This window comes from Alexandromys fortis, unplaced genomic scaffold (genome assembly GCF_014885135.2).
Source record: "Alexandromys fortis isolate MF-2015 unplaced genomic scaffold, M_Fortis_MF-2015_v1.1 scaffold_67, whole genome shotgun sequence".
Lineage (NCBI taxonomy): Eukaryota > Metazoa > Chordata > Mammalia > Rodentia > Cricetidae > Alexandromys > Alexandromys fortis.
Window position 1 is genome coordinate 3,846,475 of NW_026067945.1, and position 26,638 is coordinate 3,873,112.

The window sequence follows — 26,638 nt, forward strand, 5'->3', positions numbered from 1 at the left end:
AAAGGGACGTAAACTAGTTGACCAGCTTTGGGTTTGACTGGGAGAGCCTGCCTCAGTGAAAAACGGTGGAGCAATTTAAGACGATTTCCGTCATCAGCTTTAGGCTTCCACATTCAAGTATATGCATACATGAGGGTGGGGTGGAAAAAGAGAAGCAAAAAGGTAACAGTGGTCCCAAGGAGTACTAATCGGTGTTTCTCCTAGCCCCCCTGTGATATGGTCAGGGAGCAAGCCTGTGATTTTATCACAAGCAGGTGACCCCAGAAGTGGCAGGGCTGTGTCCCAGGCACCCGGCCACCCGCATGGCTGGCCCGCAGCAATGATACGTTCCTTCTGAGCAATACCTAACTCCCTACAGATGACCTGTGGTGCTCAGATTAAATAAACATGGATTTACAACCTCTAGAATAAACGTGCAGGTAGGGGGGAAAAAAAAGTCCCAGATGCTCATGTTTTGGCTTGTCTTTTAATCTGCAGCAGAATAATCTGGTCCTGATTCCTCCGAGCTTAAGCAAGATGATCCAGATGGCTGGAGAGATTGCAGACGGCATGGCGTACCTCAACGCCAACAAGTTTGTCCACAGAGACCTTGCTGCTCGGAACTGTATGGTGGCTGAAGATTTCACAGTCAAAATTGGAGGTGTGTCCTTTGCTTTCCTGATTGGAGCAGAAACCAAACTCAAGGTGTTCAAGGTGCTTTAGGGCCTTTGCAGTGATTAGATTGCCCCTGGAGAGGTTTTCAGTATGCTCCAGAGGTACAATGGCGTGTCCTGAGTGCAAAGATGCATATAGTCAGTGTGACTTGCTATTCCTAGCTCTCATCCTGAGAACCCCTTAACATGGTGGTCCAAATAGGGGCCTTGGTTCTCGGGTAGAATATGAGTTACATAAATAATCAGGACAGCTTGCTTCCTCGAGTAATTCTGGTTTGAGGATAAAAGTCAGCATCCAATCCCCCCTCAAGTTCTCTAGCTAACAAAGAACATTGTCCCTAGATAGGCCCGTGAGGTTCCCAGGAGGCAGTGCCCCTATGGTGAAGCTCCTGTGTGGGGTAATGGTGATGCTAAGGTAGGTATGTCAGTCCACAGGAGGTGAGGGGAGAGCACGGCTTAGTTTGACACACTGGTCGTCTCAGAGGTACCCCCTCCTCTCCTACTACCAGAAACGTCCCAGGACCTTCGTGTAGGCTAGTTAAACATAGTTAAACACTACCACTGAGCTGCATCCCCCAGTGGTAGCTCCAAGCTCTTGACCTTTCTGTCACACATCGCACTTCACACCATGACGGTAGCTGCTCAGCCTACCTGTTGACCCCTTGTTGCTACCAACATAAAACTGTGATCATAAAACCCTGACTGGGCTGTATTTCCGGTCACTGGCTAGACACTCTGCGTAGCCTTCCAGTTGACTGGCTGTTGGCTTTGAATTTTTGTTTTGTTTTTGTTTGGTTGGTTTTTGGGTTTTTTTCTTTTTGGTGTGTTTTGTTTGTTTGTTTAAGACAGGGTTTCCCTGTGTAGCTTTGGCGCCTGTCCTGGAACTGACTCTGTAGACCAGGCTGACCTGGATCTCACAGAGACCTACCTGCCTCTGCCTCCCTAGTGCTGGGTCTAAAGGTGTGCGCCACCACTGCCACAACTATCCCGGGCTTGGCTTTGTTTTTGACTTTTAATAATTAAAAAAAATAAAAAAGAAGGGAGTGACAAAGTTGCCTAGGAAACTACATGCATGTGCCAGGCCTTTACCTTCCTACTGAGGTAGGCCAGCAGTTCAGTTCATACCATGTGTTCCTCCTGAGAAGGAGCAGAGGGGCAGTAGCAAAAGCTCTCAGCCACTGCCTTTGGCCACCTCTTGAACATGTGTTCTAGAAAGGTTTTACTTGCCTCAACCCTTGCAGTGATTTTTTTTTTTTAATGAACTTTTTAGTCTCGTAAGTGAGCAACGAACATCTTCTCTACAGAGATACCTAAAGTAGGGCTGTCCGTCTTCATTTTGCTTTGATTGCACGGGTGTTCGCATGCAGCCATTTTATAGAGCTGACATCAGTCACTGGATTTACTCAGAGTCTTGTCCCCCCCAGCATATCTGTCCCTGAACTTTCACACTCATTTTTGGAACCCTGGGAACCCAGCTTGGTGGGCAACTGCCAAGAGGCAGCTCTCCTGCCCCAGAGTTTCTAGATAAAAGTCATCCTCTTACCAGCCTCTGTGATCCTTCCTGTTTGCTATTCCCACACTTATGCGTGGGGAGGGGACCCTATTTTACTTCTCAGAGGAAACCACTGTGTTCCTGAGTGACCTGGAATGGCTGCCTTCCATTTTGGGGGCATGTTTCTCCACCTCTGAAAGCCAGGACATGAGCATGAAGGACCTGGTGTAGACAGCAAGCCAGTGCCCTTGTCCTCATCCCATCCCGCACTCCATGGGCCCCCCCTCAGCACAGGCAGAACCTCAGTTAAGGCTGCTTTTGTCCCACTTTGATTAGAGTAGAGAAAAATTCTTGTGTTTCTTGCCATTTTAAGTCCAAATCAGTAAGAATTATATTTGCTGTTTAACCATATGGCGTATTTATGAGGATAGTTTGTCTTGTACTTGTGATGTTTTTTTTTCTTTCTAGAATTAAATTTTGTGTGTGTGTGTGTGTTTAGGAAGGTAGGGGTTGTTCTGTTTTTCTTTTGCGTTTAGGAAGAGAGATCGTTTTTCTAGAATTCCCCTTTTATGCAAGTCAAAGCAGATCTTCTCGTTTGCATGTCGCTGGATTAATTCAGGGATGAGACTTGAGCACTTCCTTTTTCCTCTTCAGGCGGGTTCCTCAGTGTCCCCCAGTGCCCCCATCTCGGGGGATGACACACCCTAAGTCAGTTCACCGGAGGCAGCCGGTCGTTTTGAAAACAGTGAAAGTCAACAGTGTTGGTTAACATCCAAGAAGCCTCGTTCTCGTGGGGCTTGCTCTGCCTTTGTGACCTCTTTGTGGCACCACTTAGAGGTGTGACGGGACATTTTTAAAGTAGAGCGGCTCTTCCTCCCGGGAAGGAGAATGGAAGGGTTTATGTGAGAAAGGGGTGGTGGTGTGATTGAGTGGAAAAATCAAAATTTGATGAAGACACAATAATGTGAGATTATAAAGCCAGCCTGCCATCAACCATTGTTATGTGACACCTTCAGGAGACTCAGAAAGTGGAAGAAATTTTCAAAAATGAGTGGGAGTATTGTGTTGGGAAAAGGTGTTGGGTAATAGCTCCAGGAGCCTGGTGAAGAGCATCTCACCCGCTCGCTGTGTCCTGTCATCTTCGTGAGTTGTCACTCCGAATACCTTCTCCCCTGTTAAGGGGTGAAAGGCCTTTTCCTCAGCAGCAGAGCCATGCTACCAAGTCAGTGAGGTTCACATCTTCTAGTGTATTTGGTCAGGCTTTAAAACTACGCGCCACTCATCCTTGGTCTAGACAGCATATAGTTTCTTGATAAACCATAATATTCAGTAATTTGCAAACTGCCTCTCACTGTAAATGCAGAACTAGATTATAAACTATTGAGCCCAGAGATGTCTTTACTTGACTGATCTTGTCCTACTATGTCTACCTTATAAAATTACAAACGGTCATGCTAAGCCTCTTCAGAGTGCAATAAGAACGAGTCTTGCCTTGAATGTGGAGGAAGGCCAAGGACCCCTGCTAGGGCAGCCACATCACCTTTGCTGCTGCCCTAAGACCTGGTCAGCTAAGTTACTGCATCCTCTCTGCACCCTCCAGATTTCGGTATGACACGAGACATCTACGAGACAGACTACTACCGGAAAGGAGGGAAGGGGCTGCTGCCTGTGCGCTGGATGTCTCCCGAGTCCCTCAAGGATGGAGTCTTCACTACTCACTCAGATGTCTGGTAAGAAAGTTTCCCCGCATGGCTAGCCTGGACCCTCCAGCTTCTGGTTCAGGCTCCTGGGTTCCTGGTCTCCATTCACTGTCACTTATGGCCAGCCCGAGTGCAGCGTTCAGTGCTCCCATAGCCCTTTATCTTTGAGATATTCCTGCGTGGAGTCCATTAAAACAAAAGGGGATTTGTGGGACTCCAAGGCACGTGTAGAATCAACATATTCCCTTCCCTTTTTAGCTGATACTGATTTTTTTCTAAGGAATAAAGAAATGCCAAACGTCTAAGCCTTCGCTTCTATTTCTCCTGCCTGTTTCCTTCTCTTTTTCTCACTCTTAGGAGGTTAATACTGTGTGTGTGTGCTCCTGCCTCTCCTGCCTCACCTCCTTGAACATTCAGATTGCAGGCAGTGCCTTATTTAAACCCAAAACTTCAGGGTCTTGCTTGTGGCTTCCTGTTGGTCCCATCTCGTGTCTGACACAGACGCACCCCATGGACGTCCATCTCTGCTGACCCAAAGCATCTTCCTTAGTAATAAAAGCGTCTGTGGCGGATGCACACCGGCCAAGGGGGTGCTAAAAGTTCTCTGTAGTACTGTTTACTGCGGTTCCTTGGAAACGCTGTTTAGAGGTCATCAGGTTCCAAAATACAACTGGAGTTCTTGGCAGGCGAGAGCTCTGGCACATCCCCCTCCTCGAATGTCAGCAAGTGTCTTGGCTCTCCTCTCGGGAGATCCCGTTGCTCTTGTGTTACAGAAAAGGTGGTTGTTTACTCCAGCCACCGATGACCGCATGGGAGAACCATCCCAGTAGTGACTGACATCATTATTTTAGCCTCGTGAACCTTTCCCAGTCAAGAGCCTTGTATCTTATTTGGAAGACAGGTGCAAATTGGAAATAGCATTTGAATCCGACCCAGCACAGCCTGGTTGTTTCCCGACGCAGGGATGAAGCCCGTGCTGCAGTTTAGCCCATCCGAGGTCACCTCTTCTCTGCTAAATCAGAGTACTCTGCTCCGTGTTGAGATGAGGTGGCAGGAGAGGGCACGCCTAGGGCCACACTTCCATCTGTTAGTTCTTGGCTTCACGCTTCTCGAAGCTCTGAGGTCAGCTTGCAGGGTGGGAAAACAGAGTCAGCATAAGAAATAAAAGTGAAGTCTCGCCCAGACTCCTTCTGCCCCAGTCCTGGGTAGCAGCTGTCAATACAAGCTATAGCGAGGGGCATGCAGCGTGCTCCCTGCCGATCTTCTCCACTCTGACTACACAGCCGTTACAGACCAACAGGAAAGGCATTTGAAATTTGCTCCCCCGAATGCTAAGGCATTGACAGTGCTTTGGATATTTTCTCAGCCCAGCCTTTGAGCTTACAGCTGAAGACAGCAAGGACATTGGAGTCTGTAAACTGTTTCTCAGCTCTAGCTGGACCTGTACCTCTTAGGAGAATGGCTGTCATTTTAAGAATGAATTCACAGTCATAAGACAGTTGTTCCTAAGTAGGCAAAAATTCAAAATGATTTCAAGGAGTTTCGTTTAACTTTGTAGGAGACCTTAGCAACATGGGCTTCAGGAGGGACCTTCAAGTCAAGCCAAGCCCCGAATCCTATCTACTACAATTATCACAGCTGTTACTTGAGCTTCTGTGGAAATGTTCCAGGGACTGGCTCCTCCCTCAGAAGGGCAGGCAGGCCAGCCTGTCTCTAGACAGCTTTGTTCTTGCTTGTTCTGTGCTCTGTCTTCACCTCCTCCGTGTTAGCGGACTGGTGTGGAGCACGGGGCGGCGAACGGGGTGCCTGAGAGAGTTAATCTGGAGCCATGCTGAGTCCCTAGAAAAGGTAGTCAGTGCTCAGGGTCAAGGCAACTGGATACCTAGAAGCCTGTGGGGCTCCAGGGAAAGCATTAGAAACAAGGGAAGTTGGCCTGGAAGGAAACCTTGTCAAGACCAGCCTGCAGTTGACAAAACAGAAAAATCATATATATCATTGCTTGTCCCGGGCCGTATTTCAGACATGAGGGTGAGCGCTGCAGCCTCCAAAGGCTATCTCTGATGTGGCCACGTAGGCTGTGGAAGGCAGAGTCCATGACTGACGTTGACAGGAAACCCATTTCTCTGAGCCCAGGGTTTTCAGAACAATGATTTCACTGCAGAGTGACTTTTTTTGGCTCTTTTGTACAATTTGAAGACTAAATCTTAGTCACTGCTAGTTCAAAAGAACCTTGGGTCTGACTGCTAAGGTTCTATTTCTGTCTAACATTGCTTGGTATCAATTTGTACAGAAACCTTTTGTTCATAGAAGGGAGCTGAAGCAGCAAGCCAAACATTATGATTCAATCAGAGGTTTCCTGCTCCAGCTTAGGCTAAGTGGAAAATGCTGGCCCCAGGCTCTTCTGTGTGCCCCCCCCCTAGGGTTTCCATCCCAAGTTTCGTGTTGACTTGGCTTTATTGCGTTAACACAGCCCAAGTGTGAGAGCAAATAGGCCAGGGATTCTCTCCGAGGTGTATTCACGCGCAGTTGACAATATCAGCTTGTTACCTGTCTATAGTTTCTGCATGCATGGATCTCCTATAGTCTGATCGGGGCTGACACACACGGTAGAGTTCCTTCACTGCTCTGCCTGCTGAGTTTATACCTCAGCCAGCATCCCTACCAAAGGACTCTTTAGTTAACTGTGACATGCATCTCACCCCAGCTCCCTGCCTGACACAGCTGCGTCACCAGCCAGTGGCTCCTGAGTTCTGTAAGGGATGGGTTTTCATCTTCCTTGTCCCGAGTCAGGATCCTACAGAACTTTTAGATATTCCAAGAGCCAGCTCCCTGCACCACACCTGTCAGATCAGAACTGCTCTGGGGAGCCCTGATATTCATCGATTTTTAAGAACTCCATGTAGATCTTCCTTTGCAGTGGTGTGGAGAACCATTAGCATAGAACTGTGACAAAAAGAATCCCCTAAGGAGATAGTTACGGTGTTTAGCTGTCCCAAGCTAGTGACCAGACTGGGACCTGGCGCTGAAGTTGAAACTGTGTGAGGGATGCTAGACTCCCCATAACCTCAGCTGTCTCAGCCGTGCCTCCTGGGCTACAGTGGCCCTACAGGGAGCATCAGCAGGGACAGAGAAGGCCAGGTATCCCACACTTAGTCAAGTAGCTGGTTTGACACACAGAGTGCTGTCACCACATTGAGGGCACCTTGTCAGCACCGGGGGTTGGAGAAATGCTAACAAGGAATGGGACACGATTCTGCCCGTCCTTCTCTTAGCCACTCATGTTTTGTTTCTCCCATAGGTCCTTTGGGGTCGTCCTCTGGGAGATTGCCACGTTGGCTGAGCAGCCATACCAAGGCTTGTCCAACGAGCAAGTTCTTCGCTTCGTCATGGAGGGCGGCCTTCTGGACAAGCCGGACAACTGCCCTGACATGCTGTATGTATTTCCTGAGCCACTTAGGATTAGTAACTCCAGAGCTGTTCCCTCTGTTACTATGGGTATAGGGAAGCATTAGAAGAGAGAGGGCTTATCTTTATTGCTAGAGATAAACTTGTTGGTTCTGTGACTTTGTGCAACACTTTATTCCCATCCCATCTTCTTTAGTCCACGAGTGCTGGTTGGCACTTTGCACCGTGGTTTCTCAGGCACCCCTGTCTCTGTGAAGTATGGGACGATAGCAATCCTGGATCATCTTTTCCATGAGCAATTTAACTTTTAATGCAATGATGCAACAGTTATTACTGTTAAGCCAGATTCAAGAGCTCTCCCAAGCCTTTGGCAAACCTGACAGATCTGTAGAGCAGGTTCACATGGAGCTTTGTGGTCAAGAGTCACTCTCTTGCACTAAGAGTCTAAACCTCAGATAGCCCCAACACCAGGTCACAAACCATCTGCTTTCCACTTTATCCCTGTGCGTCGCATGGACCAGAAGCAAGGTTGAGCTCATCCTTCTTTGGGCATACTCTCCTGTGCACACCCCCCTGGGGTGTTGGCAAAATTGTTGTCTTGTCTCTGCTTCTGGTAAAACAAAATACTGCAGCAGTTAGAGTTGTCATGTGATAGCAGTATACCCATGGTACCATGTATGTCTCAGTGTTTGGTCAGCGTGGCTTCCAGAAATGCCTCCAAGATAATAAGCTTACTGGGAGAAATATTTACATCAGCTCCTAGTTTGGGAGCAAAAGGGAGTTCCATTGCTTTTACGGTGAGGCAGCTGTTACAGTAGAAAGAGCAGAGATTCTCACTTTGTGGATAGAAAGAGAAAAACAGCCATTAAAGGGCTGCAGTCCTGATAGGATCCTCTTGAAGGCACCCTCCTACTAGGCTCCACCTCTTAAAGGGTCCCCAGTGTTGCCAAGCTGGGGACAAAACTTTTCACATATGGTCCTTGGTGTAGGGCATTCAGCATCCAAATATTATTTGTAGCCTCTTAATTAGAGGCTCACTGGGTCAAGAGAATGGTCCTTCCCAGAATGAGTTGCCAAGGGGAATAAGAAAGTATTCCGATGGGTTCATCGGGTACAGGTTGGTAGCAGTGTGCCTGTTTTTGATGTGCACGCCTTAAGGCAGGGCTCAGCTGTTGTTCTGTGTCTCGGGGGTAAACATCAAGGGAGGTTCCCACTGATTTGTCAAGACCAGTGTAGGAGTTTTCTAGAAACGCTTTTCAAAACAGGTTCAGCTTCACTTGTGAAAGAATGCCAGGGAATTGCCAAGTTTCTTTATGTCTGTACAAAAGATACCTGCCTAGTCTTCCTCAGCAAAGCACAGTCTTGAATGGAGCCTCGGATGGTGAGATGAGGTACAGATGCCCTGGGTGTGTGGACAGTGGGCAGGAACACCACACAGAGGGGCTAGGGACTGTGCTTAGGATCCTGGGAAGTTGAATTCAAGGTGTGGGTCAGCCTAGTCCCACACGAGGCACCATCAGATGGTGTGCAGGAGTTAGCACCTTGCAGTTGCAGGACTGAGGTCCAGTAGGAACACGGGTGTGTGTCTGCACCATGTGAGGTTGTGGCTCCTCTGTGGGCCTCCACATAGACTGAGGAAATTTCTCTCACAGACTGGAGAGTATTTGTGGTGCCGTGGACTCTATGCTCACTCTTTCTTACCCCTCAGCTCTGCCACAGTGATACAGTTTCACAGAAACCAGCAAGTGTAGAACCTTTGAGAAGGAGAATGCTAGTAGCCCGGGTTGCCTGGTACTCAGGACAATCTTCCTGCCTCAGCACCCCTGATGCCAGCATTACAGGCTTGGGTCAGTGGTGCCCAACTAAAACTTTATATATATATATTTTTTATGTTAAAATTTGAATTTCTCCCATTTTCTTCTCACAGAATACTCCTGTTTGGGGTTTGTTTGTTTGTTTGTTTGTTTGTTTTGTTTTGTCTCCCCACAACTGTCTGCAACTGTGAAAGCCCTCTTAATTAGAAGGGCCTTACAAAGTGGAGTAGGCAGCAGGCCGTATTGAGCCACTGGCTTGCCCATCGCATGCCCTGACGTCTTCAAGGAAAGAGTGGTGCATCGGTGTCCTTTCTCAGCGGACTTCAGGTCTACCAAGGGCAGCTCTGTGGGTACTAAGTGCTGCTCCTGGCACCCCCACAGCTTTCTTTTACCTCAGCGGTTGGGCAGCCCTCATCCTAGTGCGTTGTGAGACGAGTCGGTATTTAGTGCAAAGTTTAAGGGATGCAGTAGGCCTCGAAATTTGCATGAGGGTGTACCGCGCCGGCATAGATTTGGATACTAGAATCCATAGTGTTTCACAAGCTGAGAAACAGTTCAAAAGGAGCAGGTGTGAGTCATGTTCCTGTGGGGAAGGCTGGTCACAGGAGAGGCCTTGTTTTGGGTTTGTTTTTTTTTTTTTTTTTTTTTTTTTTTCCTACTGGGACAAACAAACATTAGTCTCAGAAACTCACGGGACTCCTGAAGTTGATCCATCTCCAGCTGACTGGGCTTTTTTTTTTTTTTTTGTATGAATTTAATATGCTTGGGAAGCGGCCACCTGCCATGGGAAAGGCAGTGGACTTCCTGTTCCCAGCCTAGAGTCAGGAGGAAGTTTACACACAGAGGCTGCTCCTGAGTGTGAAGTGGTTGACTTGGGAGGCATTTCTGCTTTGCCATTCAGAACCCCCTTGGCAGATTTGTCTCTTTTCTAAGAAAAGAACAGGGTAAGGAAGACAAGCTGGCTTCAGCAGGGGGCGTGAATCAGAATCTGCTTCGGAATCTGCTGGGGCACTGATGAGAAGATGTGCTCTGGGAAATAATTCTTTTGTTGCAGTAAACGAGCACCCTTGAGAGAGTCGGAAACCTGTTGGGTCTCACACGTAGAGGAAGGGCTTCAGTTGTGTGGTTCTGAGGCAGGAACAGCCCTCCCTGGCCATGTCGTGGCCTCGTTGTGCCTGCATGTGAACCAGGTTGCTTCCAGGTAGCCAAGTGTCCAGCCTTGAGTATCACAAAGTCTTCTAGCCTTAGAGAAAAAGCTGCCATCAAACCCCAGGGTGTCCTGCACTGAGTGTCAGCGCCATGGCTCAGCTTGAATTAATGTAGCAAGTGCTGTGAGACGGGATCAGGATTGCGGTTTTCGTGTTTAAATTGTATATAAAGCCCATCATGTGCCCTCATTACCCCTGTGCAACAAGCTGTCTTGTCAGGCTGTCTTTGAACCAGCAGCCCACAAATAATGACCCGAAGATTTATTATTAATGATGAAAGCATGGCCTTATCTTAGACTTTTCCCCAACTAGCTCATATAACTTACATAACACGTAATTTTTTAATCTACGTTCTGCCACGTGGCTCGGTTATCTCTTCTTAGTCCAGCACATCTGACTTGTCCCGAGTCTGCTGGCCAAATCACAAGCCTACATTCCTCCTCCCAGTTCCTCCCTCTCTGCCTGGAAGTCCTGCCTATTCTCTCCTGTCTAGCGATTGGCCATTTAGCTCTTTATCTGTTCAGAAGGCACCTTAGGCAGAAACACATCTTCACAGTGTAGACAGATATTCCGCAACACCCCTGCATTTCAGTGTGCCTTGCACACAAATTTGTCAGTGAACCCTGCTGAGGTCAGAGGCTAGTCCCAGAGTTCATGGAACCTGGAGACCCTGAAACAGTTCCCAGTCCTAATGCTCAAGGATGAGGGATGGTGATTTGAACTTAGCCACAAAAACTCTTGTTCCAGTAGCGTCTCCACAGCTCACATGCCACGTCTTCAGGATTCAGGAAGGAACTTGAACTTCAGCTCAGCGTCACCAGCTCGGATGAAGCTGAGATATACTCAGTCCAATCTGAGTACTTTTGCATTTTCCCTTTCCCAGATTCAAGTCTCCAGGTTTCTGGGAATCCTGGGCTGGTTTTGTAGAGATAAATTGTTTGAGTGGGGTCCAGATAGGCAGATAACAGTGTCTGTCTGGTGAGCTGTGGCATGAACCGTGTGCCAGAAGCTGGGCTGTATAGCATCCCCCTTCAGGTCCTAGGTGAGAAGTAGCCCCTAAAACAGACTTGGCTATTTGGGGATGCTAGAAGAAGATTCACTCAGCCCTGTAAGAACTTCTTAAAATCTGATCACTAGGTGCTACAGCACTAACACTCAGCAGCAGGCATGCTACAGACATGAGCTACCGAGCACATCTCAACGTGCCAGTGCCTATCCGGCTCAGGACATGGGGTGTGGCTGGGGATTCAAGAGCCAAGAGGGGTATGGAAATGACAGTGTGCATATACTCCTAGGATAAATCTTTCTCCGTGGAAGCTGTTTCGAGATAGGGCAGGACTTCCACCTGAATTTCTAGGGGAGAGTCGGGTATATACCTTCAAAGCGGGGCATGCTCTGTAAACTGCGGCTCCAACTCACTGGAGCCGTCCAGTGGCTTTAAACTGTGCCTTTTAGAAGAAGCATTTCACCAGTTTATTAATCCCAGAGTCTACTGGAGAGTTTTCTCATGGAAAGAGTATAAAACAAGGTCTTAAATCGCACAGAGCAAAAAGACTTCCTTTTATGGGCAGCACTGGAAGGACGGAGTCTGGAACGACTTAAAGGAGACATCACATGGCTTGTTTGTGCTGATGTCACCGCATCCTTGCTCTGCTGGTGGCACCTCCTCAGCCCCCACCCCCACCCCTGGCCGCAGGGCATGGAGCCAGACATATCTCATGTTCTTGCCCCCAATTGCACTTTTCTATTCAGGGATAAGCCTGTCAGCCAGAGAGGAAACTGCAGCCCAGCCACAGAGATGAGTTCCTTGTATTTACGTCCCATTTTGATTGAATTTTTGGGAAATGATAGGGACATGGGAGAACCGGCTTCTCTGCCACCTAACCAGAATAGGCCAGTGTGCTATCTATCTGCAAACCAAACCCTCCCATGAGATCTGGCTGTCTCTAGATTTCCAGAAGAGGGCGGTCTCCTGGTGGGACCATGGTTACTCTTGTTCAGGTAACTAAAGCATAGCTATATTGTTCGACAGAGAGCCTCATTCTACTCCTTCTCACTAGTTGTGTGACTTTAGACAAATTATGAAATGTTTTGGTTGGTGCTTTCTCCTTATATATACAGTGAAGTGTTTATAGTTGTTATAGTAGAGAAACATCTCTGGCTCTTGAGAACTAATGTGGCCCCCGTGCCCAAAGCTCTTACTGCTTACCTGCAACCTGGCATGTACCACCAGGACCATCATTCGGTCCCATTGACAATAACTAGTTGGCCTTGTCTTTGGTGCAGTTTGTTCTTCTCTGACACAAGAATTGGACATTTTACTGGTTTTTTTTTTTTCACCACCAGAGGGATAGATGGTAAATATTGTAGGGTTGTAAGCTAAACAGCCTTTGTTTTAACTACTCAACCTACAGCAGAGCTTAAAAACAACGACAGGTAGAGCTGGGTGGTGGCACACCTTTAATCCCAGCACTTTAATCCCAGGCAGAGGTAGGTGGATTGCTGTGAGTTGGACAGCCAGAGCTACACAGAGAGACTCTGTCTCAAAAAAATAAATAAATAAAAATAAAAAACAATCAAAAACAGCCACAGGTGATATATAACCAGCTGTGCTCCAGTAGAATTCAATTTACAAAAACAGGCTTCAGGCTGCATCTGGCCTGGCCGTAATTGGCTTCCCCCTGGACCTCTAGACTGCTTAATTCCGGATGGACCTAGGACCTCCAGCTCACCTTTGTCCACCCTCTCTTAAAGTCAGTGCCCTCCAGCTGACCTGACTTACCCCAGGACTTCTGCGGTAGCTGGCCAGATGGGCAGTAGTGCCTTTTTCTCCATGGGCCACTTAATACCTACCTGTGGCTGCTTCTGCATGCGTTTTCCCCTCTGGGATTATTTGCAAGGCCTGTTGTAAAGAAGTGACCTGGGGTTCCATCAATCAGCCTGACGCAGTGCTAGAGGCCAGTTTGGGATTCTGTGAGATTCCTGCGTATATAAAGTTCCCTTTAGTGGATCTTAGTGTAAGGCATCTGTTGAGGCAGGGGTTTTAAAACAAAACAGAATTTCCTTCAGAGATAGAGGTAGAAGGTACTTTGGTCTTCTGCTCCTGTAGATGAAGGCTGGTTAGTGACCCCTGCTCAGGAGCGTGATCACCCCTGTACTTACTCTCTGTGTCCTGTCCATCTGGCAAAGCTTGGGTGCAGCAGTCTCTATATCTTGGGTACCAGAACCCTGACCTGACTGGGGGGCGTCAAGGGAATGAAGAAAGGACACGCACATGGATGTCGAGAAGCTGGGTTAGGTGGACTGGGCGTGTTTTATACAGATAAACAAGAAAGCAGGGTTAGTGCATATAGTCAGACGAGGAGGCAGGTTTAGTTTATCTCTGTAGGAGCCATCTCGGCAGGGAAGCAGTCTTCGGGTCATAAATACCCAGAGGAAGAAAGTGGCGCTACTGTCTACACACCTACACGCTGTCAGCTTTTGCACTCAGACCTCAGGAAGGCTTTCTCATCTCTGAGCGCCTCCCGTGGAACTGGGGCATTGGGATTGTGTCAGCAGTACACTCTAATTCAGGACTCCACTTGCTCCAGGCTTCCTCTGCTCTCCACACCCAGGCCTTTCCCGGTCAGGGTGGTGGCTGCAGGAGCAGCCTCCTCGTCTGTCATGGATGGCTGCTGATCCATGTGACTCCGGGCATTGTGGAGGGTAGTGACCTGTGGGAGAGATGGAGGCACAGCACGAGCTCCCTGTATCCTTACCTTGGCCTTGCGTGTAGAAGAAACTCGTGCTCTGGGCTTTTCCTGACTTGTTGGCGTCTGACTTGAGGATTCTATTAGGACTCTCCTTGCGGGCAGCCTAGATCTTGCGGGCAGGGCTCTGCCTTCATGGGGCTTGCAATAAACAGGTGCTGGCTTGAGATAGCAAGCTTGGGATGTGTGGTCCTTCTGTCTGGCACCCCTGCCACCTCCTTCCTGAGGTGACTGCCAGAGGTCCTCTAGTGCCAGGAAGAAGCTTAGAAATATCTTAGGTAGGGATGCAGAGGATGATGGTTGTCAGGGAACCTGTGGTCCTCATTAGTGGGAAAGGGGGCTTTCTGATTCTAGTTCTGGAACCATGGCTGGAAGAGGCGCTTCAGACAGAAAGGAAGTTGTTGTGTGTCTTAGCATCGCCACCATTAATATGACCCTGTCACGGTAGACTCTGCGTGAACCAAAACTTGAAGTGAGCTTGGATTTGGCACTGTGGCTGGGCCTAGGTTCTGAGGAAGAGACATGGCAGGCTGCCAGAGGCATCCAGATGAGAAGCCAGGGGTGCCGAGGTGGTACAACTGTCTGGCCCATTCTGACCTCACCAAGAGGCCTCTTGGGTCTCATGCCCTTTCTTTCTCACCCTTAGGTTTGAACTGATGCGCATGTGCTGGCAGTACAACCCTAAGATGCGGCCCTCCTTCCTGGAGATCATTGGCAGCATCAAGGACGAGATGGAGCCCAGCTTTCAGGAGGTCTCCTTCTACTACAGCGAGGAGAACAAGCCTCCTGAGCCGGAGGAGCTGGAGCTGGAGCTGGAGCTGGAGCCCGAGAACATGGAGAGTGTACCGCTGGACCCCTCGGCCTCCTCCGCCTCCCTGCCTCTGCCTGAAAGACACTCAGGACACAAGGCCGAGAATGGCCCGGGCCCTGGAGTACTGGTTCTCCGCGCCAGCTTCGATGAGAGACAGCCTTACGCTCACATGAACGGGGGACGCGCCAATGAGAGGGCTTTGCCTCTGCCCCAGTCTTCGACCTGCTGATCCTCAGACACCGAAGCACGCGCAGAGGACAGTGAAGTGTGCGCCCACTTGGTGGGCGGGGAAAGCAGGTTGTAACAATCTATTCACAAGCCTCCTGTACCTCAGTGGATCTTCAGAACTGCCATTGCCGCCCACGGGAGAGAAGGCTTCTCTGCAGTGAACACATTTGGGACCTTCCTTTTTTTCAATATGCAAGCAGCTTTTTATTTCCCTACCCAAACCCTTAACTGACATGGGCCTCTGCAAACCTTAATGACAATACTTAATAGCAGCAGGACACTCGAGAATTGAGTCTCCTCATTCTCTGCCTTCTCTCTCTTTCTGCCTTCCCTCTCTTTCCTCTCCCTCTCTTCCTCTTCCACTTTCTCCTTTTTCTGCTTCACAATGGAAAAATGTTTGCCGAAAGCCCAGCCGGGAAGCCTTTTTTTTACAAAAAAAAAAAAAAAATCAGATTGACTTAGTGGCTATCCCTGGGGCTCCTCCTCACCCCATACACACCTGCCTGACACCGTAGGTCTTTACAAAAAAAAAAAACAAAAAATACAACAAAAAAAATGCACACACTGAGATGGAATTTTTTACCTGTATCTTTAACCTTTTTTAGGGTCATCTGAAATTCTCAAAGGGCCATTGTTCATCCATGGTTGTTTTCATTCTCATGCTGCCAAATTTTGCCAAAATCCTAATTTTTTTTTTTTTCTCGCGTGCGCTCCCTGCGCTGATTCCCCTTTTGTCCAGAGGCATGGGGTGAAACTTGTCATCGAGTTGATAACAGCCTTTGAGAGACAACACTGGCGGGCCATGTCTCCGCCGTGCCGTGCCGTGCCGCGGTGTGCTCTTCCAGCCCACGCCCCCCTGGGTCTCGTTGTTTTGTGACAACTAGGTTATTGTTTGGGAGAACTGGGCAAGATGGGACTTGCCTTCATTGAAGAAGAGGAAGGCTGAGCTGGCTCCCCTCTCCCACGCCACCCACGGCACCCCAAGAATTCTGGAGGAGACGGTCATGAGTAAGCCTGAAGGTCAGGTTGTGTGGGTCGAGGTGGTCCTCATGGCCAGCCTCCTTCCCCTTCTGGCCCCCAAGGGACGCAGGTGCGAAAGGGTTCCAGGGATGCAGCCCAGCCGTTGATGCAGATGTGCAGGGGAGGGATTGAGACACCGTAGCAGCACGAAGCAGCGCAGGCAGTGGATCCAAGTAGTCTAAGCTTTGAGATCGTCTCTGTTACTAGGACTTCTTCATGGTTCTCTCAGTTCTATGTCAGACCATGAAACATTTGCATACACATCGTCTTTAATGTCACTTTTATAACTTTTTTACGGTTCAGATATTCATCTATACGTCTGTACAGGAAAAAAAAAAGCTGCTATTTTTTTTGTTCTTTGTCTTTGTGGATTTAATCTATGAAACTTTCAGGTCTCCCCTCTTCTTCCTTTTCGCTCACTCCGGGAACCTTCCTGTGCTCTGTACTAGAGGGTGATTTCCCTGCCTCTCTTCCAGTGACTGATGCTTCTAGGACATAATTTGCCGTGAACTGTTGGATGCCTTTTTATAAATACGTCTCCCTTCCCTGCTCCCTGCAGCCCCATTTATTATCTTCTAACCCGTAGGTTCTGTGGGCGCAGTGCTGGTAAGGGACCGAGGAGGAGGGAGACCAGGACCCAGGTACTGCTGGGCTCTCCTCTCGTTCCCACACCTCCCTGCACACAACATTGGAGTCTGTTAACCCTGCAAGACATGCCTCAAACTCAGGTCAGAATCAGAAAGGTCAAAAATCTCACACATCCTGGGTTAGTGTTCATAGTTCCCATTGTTGGAAGTCACGCCTTTGACGTCACTCTTTGTTTTTGTTTTGGTTGTGACACACACACATAAATATTCATTTTGGAATACAAGAGCAGTTTTAACTGCAGACAGTAGGCATTTGAATTATTATTTTTCTATGGATATTTAATCCTTCTGTCACACACACAAACACACACAAAACAAAAACAGCTGCCGAGTCCCCAGGGCACAGCAGAGCATGGCCTAGCGGCCCCTCTGCCATCACCCTCACTAGACCGACCTGCCTACCTGTCTTTAGCCCAGAGTGTCTGAATGGGTGGCCTCCGTGTGAGCAAGGTGCAGGGTACCAGCACCCCATGGCCAGAAGCAGCAGCCTCAGTGGCCTTCTGGAGCCCGTCCCCAGGTCCGAAGGCCTGAGTGGCAGGTGGAGCAGAGCTGACCCCATGGTAGCCCTGGAGTCCTTTGCTGTTCCTTCGTCGCCAAAATGGCAGACCTCTGGGCTAGGGGGTCTTGTTTAGTTTTAACACTTCTTACCAGAGTGGCGGCAGCCTGAGAGTTGCTTCTGGGATGGGAATATTTAAGGAGTAAGAAGAAGCTGGAACAGGATGACTGCCGTTGCGACTGGAGATTAAGTATAGAAAAGAAAGCTCGCGGTTCTCTGGCTCGTCTGTAGTTCAGGCTCACGGCTCTCACTAGCCTCTGCCCCACAGTGTTTCCCCCTAACAAGAGAGAGAGAGAGAGAGAGAGAGAGAGAGAGAGAGAGAGAGAGAGAGAGAGAGAGAGAGAGAGAGAGAGAGAGAGAGAGAGAGAGAGAAAAGGAGAAAAAAGTTTATAAAGAAGGTATTACACGTAGAAGTTTTAATTTATTTTGTGATACCTGTTTTAATCACTGTAGAGAAGTCCCCATTATAAATTTAAATACTGAGGAAAAGAGGTATGTGTGTGTGTGCGTGTGAGAGTGTGTGCGCGCACGTGTGTACGCGTGTGCACTTTGCTTGGGACAGTTTTTGTTTGGGGGGTGTTTTGTTTTTCAAACATTTATCTACCTCACACTTATTTTTTCATGTGTGTATATATTTAAAAATTACATCTCACACTTCTCAGTACCGACAATAGGCCAATGATACTGGTAACCTCATACACACCACAGGCCACATACCCGGGGGAAAGAGAGGTCAGGCTGGATTCTGGGGTTAAAGCAACACTAACTCACTCAGCCTCCCCCACTCCTGTCCAAAAGCTCACTTTTCCTGGGGCATCTTTGGTTATTTTTTTTTTTTTTTTGTCACCTGGTTCCCTCAGAGGTTTCCCTGCTTCCAACCCAGCACCCCACATGAGCCCAGAGCACACCAGTGGAGGGATCCCTTGCCCATCCTCAGTTGCCTGACTTCAGAACGTTATAGCAATTGAATGACCGACATCTATCACCCCCAAGAGAGGAGGGATTCCCAGATTTTTGAGGGCTGAGGCACCCACACATAGGTTGTTGCAGAGTCCCAGTGTGTGTGCATGTCGGGTGCCCCGTTGGCCCCCTCTGCTGCTCTGTCGAGGCCTACCCCATGACAGGAGCATGCCACCATTGCTGTCTTGCATTGGTTTCTCTCAGAGGTACAGCCCTGTCAGCCGTTGGAGAGCCCTGCCCTTAACCCTGCTTCTGAAAGAAGGCCAGTATGATAAAGGGGGGCAGGACCAAGTGTGCACCCCCTGCAGGCTGCTGTACTTTCCTCTTCCTCCCTGCCCCCCCAGGGCTATACAAGGCCTGACCAAAACTCCTCGAGGCTGGACAGCCAGTGGTTGGCACTCAGCCTTCCCTGTGCATTGCCTCTGTCCATCCCATCATTTTGCTGCTCATTGGGGTGGACGGTGCACTCCTCAATTCCAGCAGCTGCTCTCTCAGGCCCTGGGGACTTTAGCTGGGAAACACACTGGGGGATACTTCTCCAGTGTGGAGAACTGCCTAACCGTTCAGTAAATTCAGAGTCCTTTTTCTCCTGCCGGAATGCTGGGAGATACTGTTTGATCAGGGTTTTCCTCTCCTCCACTAGGGCATCCCAATGGTATAGTGGCCTCTCCTCTTTTGCACATACCTGCCGGTTTCCACGACTGGATATCTACAGATCATTCAGCTGATTTTAAGGGTTATTTTTTGTTTTGTTTTGTTTTTAATTGTCTAAGTTGTTGGTGGTGTTTTATGTAGATTTTTTTTTCTTTTAAGTAGAGAGAAAACACTTAACAGTGTAGTACCCACCATAACATGCCCCAGAAACACTTCAGTAAAAGAGAAGTCTGTACGATGATACGGTCACTTTGCTGGACCGATTCACCCACCTTGACTATTGTAAGGCATCATGTATCCACAGTTCTAGCCTAATTTCATGCTGATTTTTCCTGCCTCTTCCTAATGTTTCTCTCTATATGCTCCAAGTAATCTTACCAAGCTGAGTTGTGGCCTTTTTCATGCATCCTCCTTTCCTGGCAGCAGCTCCCACTGCTTGAAGTAACGTGAACCACTGAGGCGCGTCACTGCGGTGACGTGAACATTAAGGTCTTCTCCCACACGGCCCTTCCTTGAGGCAGCAGGAGCTGAGTTGTGGAGACACAGTCGAACCTGAGCTGTGTGAGACCCACACTATCCCATCTCCTTTCAGGAATGTCAATTTCGTTTGACTCTTAGTCGGAAGGAGGCTTTCTCCTGGAACATAGAAGACTGTTGAAGGCCATCGCTGGCCTCTCCTTATGACAATTCAATGGTAGGAAAAGCAGCTTCCTAAGATAGACAGCGATCATTGTGGAAAGAGCAGATGGCTGAGTGTTTGGTATGCAGTCGTGTTCTTTGGATGGGCTAACAGATGGATGAGCTCTGCATGATGCCAAGTTCTAAGCCAGTGTGTGCTCCCGGAGCCTCTTTCTTAACAGCCCACCTCTGTTGGCAGTGGCTGTACCTGAAGCAAGCAGGCTGTTGTGGCAAGGTCACGCTAAGCTCAGATGGGTGAGAAGGCTAGGATGCTTACCCAAGGTCCTCTGTTGTCATTGTTGGGTCCTCTCTGGATGCCCACACAGTGTTGAAGGTAGCTCCTTTCCTAAACATTGGCATCCTGCAGGTGACAATTCCACCCTGTTGATATGTTTGGCCCATTTTAACAGTAATGAATTTACGGTTTGGGTTTTTTTTGGGAGGGGGGGTTGTTTTTTGTTTTTGTTTTTGCTTTTGTGTTTGTCTGATGTCTTCATTTCCTGGGCTAAGCAGCAGCATTGGGAAACCTGGACCAGAGAGATCCACTCCTTACGAACCAGTGATGATGGTCAAACTTGATCACTCCACTCTGAACTAGGTGGTGTTACAAATTGAGAACTTCAAGACAGGATGTTTGTTTAAAGTGAACCTCTCTTGCCAGAGGTGCTGAAGATGCAAACCTTGAACAGGTCAGGGGTCTTCGCTTTGAAAATCGGTTGGTTATTTAGAGAAACAAACATTCCTTGATGGAATGACGGGATGACCGGGCAGTAGGAAGCGGTGGGAACTGGGACCATGACGTGAAGAGACTTGTTGACAGCGTAAAGGGTTTAGAAGAAGCGCGAATCGTATTTGGACGGGATGGTTTCTGAAGGCGTGAGACCGCATCGAGGCTGTGGCGTCATCGTGGGCATTTGGTTTCAGAGGATAAACTTAGCATCCTGCTCTGGAAACTTCTCACAGAACTCAGACTCCATCACGCTCACCCATTGGGTTGTCCGTCTGGGGCATGATAGGGATTTATTTTGTTTTGTTTCTGTGAGGACTTCATAATCACTGATGTGTGTGTCCACGTGTGTCCGCATCTTTCCAGTAAACATAGTTTTTTAAATTAGTCATTCATTTTCGTTTCCAATCGGGCTTCTAAGTCCAGTAGATTACGGGTAGTCAGTTGACGAAGATCTGGTTTACAAGAACTAATTAATGTTTCATTGCATTTTTGTAAGAACATAGAATAATTTTATAAAATGTTTGTAGTTTATAATTGCCGGAAATAATTTAAAAACACTTTTTTTTCCCTCTGTGTGTGCAAATATGTGTTTATGGTCTTTTTTTGACACTTGTTCACTAGCTAGCTTTACAATATGCCAAAAAAATACCAAAAAAAATTTTTTTTAATTCCCCCACCCCCACCCTGAATCCAAATGGTGGTTCACCCTCTTTCCCACATGCTATGTGCTCTAGTTTTAAAAAAAGAAAAAAAAAAAAGGAATGACAGTGGTTTTAAAAGTACTTCTGTATTCTTCAGTATCTTGGTCATCTTTTAGTGATTGTGTCGCGGTGGAGTGTAGCAACCTGAACAGTTCGAAAAGTACCAAAAGCCTTGCTGGCCGTGAAGTAGCAGGAGGTGGTCACCCAGCAGTGTGGCATGGTGTTCATGGTGGCATCCGACTCACGTGGCTGGTATTTGTTGTAGCTCTGCAATGCCATGGAGATGGGGTGGGGGGGCTTCCGGACACAGAAGGTGCAGCCCGTTGGCTTGTGTGCCTCAGAGCCCTGTGATGGCTGTGCCTGCTTGTACTTAAAGGCTGGATGCTGAAGGTACATTTTCCAATACAGAGCAAACCACAGAAACCACAACATACCCCCCACCATTTTTTAAGAGTTAAAATCCACTTTTTTTTTGACACCCACTGCATTATTGGCCGTGTCTCTGCAGTTCCAGAAGATACCACTGCTGGAAACAGCTGGAATTGTCTAACTCTACAGGAAAAGGGTCTGGGAACCATTTGTGGCTTGGGTTGGATTTGGTTTTTCAGTTTCTCTCGGATGTCGGGCATTGTGCAGACATGTGCACAGGTGGGACAGATACCTGCCTGGTGACATCACCTGTCTGCCTCCTAAGCCAATGAGGTTGGGTGAGAGGTGTGCCAGGGTTTGTCTACCTCTGGGTTTAAAAAAAAAAAAAATCAAAAGGCGTGATGGAACCGATGCATTGCCAATAATGTATTTCTGAGTTTTCTTGTTAAAAACTTTTCTTAAAAAAGAAAAAAAAAAGTTTTAAAAAGATAACAATATGGCCAATTTGTTACATAAAATAACTTTCTGTGTATAAATTATTCCTAAAAAAAAGCCCTCTGTTTATATTTAAAAAAAATCAGTAGATGAAAAAAAATTCAATGTTTTTGTATATTCTGTTGTAAGAAATTATTCCTGTTACTGCGACATACTCGGGATTCTTTACATTATGAAAAAAAGAAACTTTGTCTATTTTGAATGGCTGAAGCTAAGGCCACTTGAGTTTCTTATTACTCTGCTTTTTTCTAGTAGTTAAAGTACCACATGGGTTAAGTTAAATAAAAGAATTCTGTATGCACCTTTGTCTCCAAGTTTGTCTCCCCTCTGCTCGGGAGAGAGCCCCCACTTCATCGGGAAGCGGAACTTCTCGTGGCATGTGTGTTCACACGTGTCACGAGGAAACGGTCGGCGTGAACGCATTGCGAGTCTCTGGCAGCTGAGCTTCTCTGAATGTAAATTGCTGTCGAGCTTGGAGCAGCTACTGGCTCCCCATTAAATCAGCTAGAAGAGCATTAGAATACATAAAGTGCAGTTTTCAGTCCTGGTTTCTAGGCGCTTCTCCTTGACCTGCCATTGACAGAGGCCATTGTTTGCTGTGCGTGATTCTGGGGTGGGGGTTGCCAAAGACTTAAGTACACGCATTTCCGTGTCTTTAGTAATACTTCGTAGCTGGCATGCCTTGGTGCAGAAGAGAACCAGTAACGGTGTGCCAGGCTACAAGGAGACATGACATGTTAGTCCATGTCTCGCCCATGAATCGTAATCCGGCTTCCCCGCAGAGATCCTGAAATACTGACTTCACCTTCTTTGTTCCTGGGAAGTTGGAGGGTGCTTACGGTTGGAAAATGAAGCAGGCTATACATTCTAGACTCAGACCAAAAGCTTAAACACACTTTGGGGAGGGTGAGCCCCTCTCACCAAATGCCCACTATGGGAAGCTCTTCACAGTGGCAGAAGCAGGACACCAGTTGGAGACCTGAGTGGTAAAGTGCAGGCCGTAGAGCAAAGGTCGAGGCGATTCCGACCTAGTGAGTCCCATGAGCGTTTGGATGTATACTCTGCAAGAGCACATCCTGGTACAGTCTGGCGTCCCGGAGTTCCTGCTTACCAAATGCTCAGGGAGTTTCCTTTGGTCACTGTGGAGGTCGATTTCCCTGGGTGTCCCACACAGCCGTGCTATGCCTGCAGCTTGCCACTGTGTGCCTTCAAATAAGCCTGCCTAGCCAGAGGCAGCTGCTGCTAAGGATTTGAAAGTAGAACCTTTAAAAGTCAGATCCTCTCCCTCCCTTCTGAGTTACCTGTTGAGCAGGTGACTTCATTTATTCCCACAGGTTCAGATATCTGTTGACAATAGAACGAAATACCCGAGGTGGGCATAATTTCTAAAGAAGTTCCGCTCTGGTGAAGACATCATAGCAAAAGGAGGTCAGCACTCTCAGAACAAGCCAGGGAGCAATTCAGAGGCCAGCAGGCTCTTCCAACACAAGGTTCCCTAAAGAATACTTAACTTCCCAGGGCAACTAGCCTAAGGGCTTCCCACCAGCCCCACCTCATAAAGGTCCTGCCTTTCCTAAACCTTTGTGTGCTGGGGTGGGGGTGGGGGAGGAAGATAAGCTTTCAACACATGAACCCTTGGGAAATTACCTTAAAACTATATCCTAAAGTCACAAGTTGAGAGCCTACATGTGGTGTTTCTGTGCGTGTGTGTGTGCGTGCGTGCGTGTGTGTGTGTGTGTGTGTGTGTGTTTCTACTAGTGTGTTGCTGTGATGGGTTATCAACCCCTTTCCTGGGTATTCACAACCTGCAAAGGCGGGCGGGGCTTTTTCTTAGTCTGGTTGCCGGACAAACGCAGCCAGGCTCCAAACCTCCCAGCTGTTAAGTGATCAGTGCAGCCTCTTACACTATGAAACGTAATGAAAGCCTAATGAAACGTACAAACCCACCGTATATCAAACCATCACACATACAAAAGTCATAACTGAACAGAACACAGTATGTATTGCCGGGGAATGCCAGGCCATTTACAAAAGCCACAGGGCAAATGGTTCCCTGGGGGTCTTAAGAAAGAAACTTCAGGGGTTCGGAAGGGGAACTGGAAAGTCATCAATGGGGAGCTCTGGGCCTCCCAACTGGGTGTCTTTGAGAAAACAAAACAAACAAATGCACAATGTTTTTTAATGTGTCTGGCGGTGCCAAGTGATCTGAAGCAACGCTGGAGTCCATTCCCAGCACAAGGGGACGTAAGGCTTTAGGCAGAAACTTCGCCCACAAACAGAGACGGGCCAGGCATCTAGGCTCTGAGCAGGTGACCTGTACCATCCCAACCCACTTTATCTGCCTTGCTGTGACTTGGATCTGTCATATGTCCTGCAGAGTGTTTTTAATTTATTAATTTATTTTTTTATGGTTAGAGTCTCACCACGGGGTGCTAAGTTTGACCTCCTTCATTCTATTACCTTTGGGGGAATGGATATTTGTACCCTCTTTTTATACAATGTTTATATTCAATTACTATGTAGGCAGAGTGCTTTTGTTTGCTAGAAATGGGGTTTCGAACCACAATGTAGACCAGACTGGACTTAAACTCACAGAAATCCACCAACCTCTGCCTCCCGAGTGCTGAGATCCGAGGTGTGTCCCACCACACCAGGGCTCTGACAGGGTGCTTTCAGGGTGAGCCAACCCTGTGTGGACTACCATCTTACCCAGGCCCAAAAGCTCTTTGGTTTATGTCCCTCAGAACAGCCAGCCCCACATCAATAAATGGGACCTAATTCAGGTCCTGTCTCTTAGGTGTGAACTGTTTTTGAGTCCTGGCTTGAAATGAGATTCCTATGTCTTGCACCAGGGAGGCAGAGGCAGGCAGATCTCTGTGAGTTCGATGACAGCCTTGTCTACAAAATGAGTTCCAGGACAGCCAGGGCTACACAGGGAAACGCTGTCTCAAAACAAAACAAAACAAAAATCCCATTTCTGCCCAGTCATCTTTTACGATCTACCTACCGCATGTTCCTGCATGGATTTTTATACAAACCCAGATATGACAGAAGCTTGCACCTCACACTGCTGATGGGGCCCCAGGAAAGGTGCACTCCAGCCTTCAAGTCAAACCTAGAACAAGGTCCAGAAAGTTCCTAGGCCCTGGCGCATGAGCGGCCTCCCAGGCCCACTGCCTCTCCAGGCGTCAGATCATGGTGAGCCTCCTCACCTCCCAGAAATCCACAGGCAGCTGCGGAGTTCTCAGTTCTGTGTTAAGTGTCCACCCCTAAGCCCAGCTTAGAGAGCTCCTGAAAAACACAGCTGGAGGCCTTGCCTCAGTTGTGTGTACACAAGGGAACCCTGGGTCTCAATCCTGCCCTCCTAGCGTGGAGGAACTCACAGTGACTGGAACCAGGAGAAGAGTCCCAGCTCACTCAGCACTTGCAGAAACGGGGCACCCTAGGGAGACACATCTGAACAAGGCCATGTTTGCAGAGCTGAGGTCTGTGGACTAAGAGGATCCAGAGGGAGAGGCTGGGAACACACACGCCGGCAGAAGTAGCTAGGAGAGCAGAAGGAAGCACAAGGGCCACTGGGAAATTGGAATGGCGCGCTGCACTCAGCAGCTGACAGGTGTCTGTCACAAGACAAATCGTCTAGCACCCCTGGTGCTAATCCAAGCTCCAACTGTCCAGTGTAACCCGAGGAGGCCCTTGCCATCTCTACCAATAGTACATCAGGGACAGTTCACCCCATGAAGGATGGGAATTGAAACTTGAGAAGACTGCAGATGTCCGATGGAATGCTGAGTCAGGTGTGGACTCTTTCTCTAGGACAATAGGGAACCATGGGAGACTTGTGGTCGGGAAGCCAAGAACTTAGAGCTACCTCTTAAGCAAATGGAGGAAGGGTAGAAGTGGGGTGGGGATGTCTCAGGGTCAATTTGAAGTATCTGAGGGGAGCTGGTCCCTTGCCTTTGTATGCCTGGAATTGGCAGAGAGGTCATTGTGGAGAAAAGATCTCAGCAGCAGCAAAAGCTGTGGGGTTTTTTTTAGATGGATTTTTAAATATTTATTTATTTATTATGTATACAATATTCTGTCTGTGTGTATGCCTGAAGGCCAGAAGAGGGCACCAGACCTCATTACAGATGGTTGTGAGCCACCATGTAGTTGCTAGGAATTGAACTCAGGACCTTTGGAAGAGCAGGCAATGCTCTTAACCTCTGAGCCATCTCTCCAGCCCCGTAGATGGATGTTTTTAGAAAGGACAAGAAAGGAAGGAGAAAGAGGAAAGAAGGGAGGAATGAGGGGGAGGAGGAAAAGAGGGGTAAAAGGAGGAGGAGGGAAAGGAGAGGCAGGAGGAGAGGAGAGGGGAGGAGAGGCAGTGACGGATGTGGGCATCCCCCTTCTAGGAAGGAAGAGTAGGAATAGGTGGGCTGGAAGAAAGAGAACCAGAAGCTTGAAATCTTAAAATACGTACTTGCTATTGGTCAAAGTTCAACCAGGAACACAAGCCCTGGACTTGTGTTTTAATTCTGTCTATGCAGTTCCTGAACTCCTTTCCTGTCATTTTCGGGCAGCCTTCTGGGTAAGATGGGCTCCCACAGATCCCAGGTCCTTCTCTGGGCTCTGAGGAGGTAGCCCTCGGAGGCAGATGGGTGACCCATCTGTCTGTGCTGATCTTCTCTGAGGATGAAGTACATCTAGACAATGGTTGGGTTCTCCCGACCCTCGGCTTCCCTGCCTATGCTACACAGTCACAAGAGCTCCTCACGGGGTTGCC

The 26,638-nt window shown here is 48.2% G+C and overlaps 1 protein-coding gene across 1 annotated transcript in view; it reads left to right on the forward strand.

Moving 5' to 3' along the window:
• The window catches only part of Igf1r (insulin like growth factor 1 receptor), a 276,603-nt gene extending 254,432 nt beyond the window's left edge, over positions 1-22,171 (forward strand). Inside the window, exons 18-21 of the mRNA XM_050149162.1 lie at positions 478-640; positions 3,746-3,875; positions 7,144-7,278; positions 14,668-22,171. Of these exons, the coding sequence (XP_050005119.1) occupies positions 478-640; positions 3,746-3,875; positions 7,144-7,278; positions 14,668-15,061 (822 nt within the window). The 3' untranslated portion in view covers positions 15,062-22,171. The remainder of the gene's footprint in view (positions 1-477; positions 641-3,745; positions 3,876-7,143; positions 7,279-14,667) is intronic.
• Positions 22,172-26,638: the final 4,467 nt, after the last annotated feature.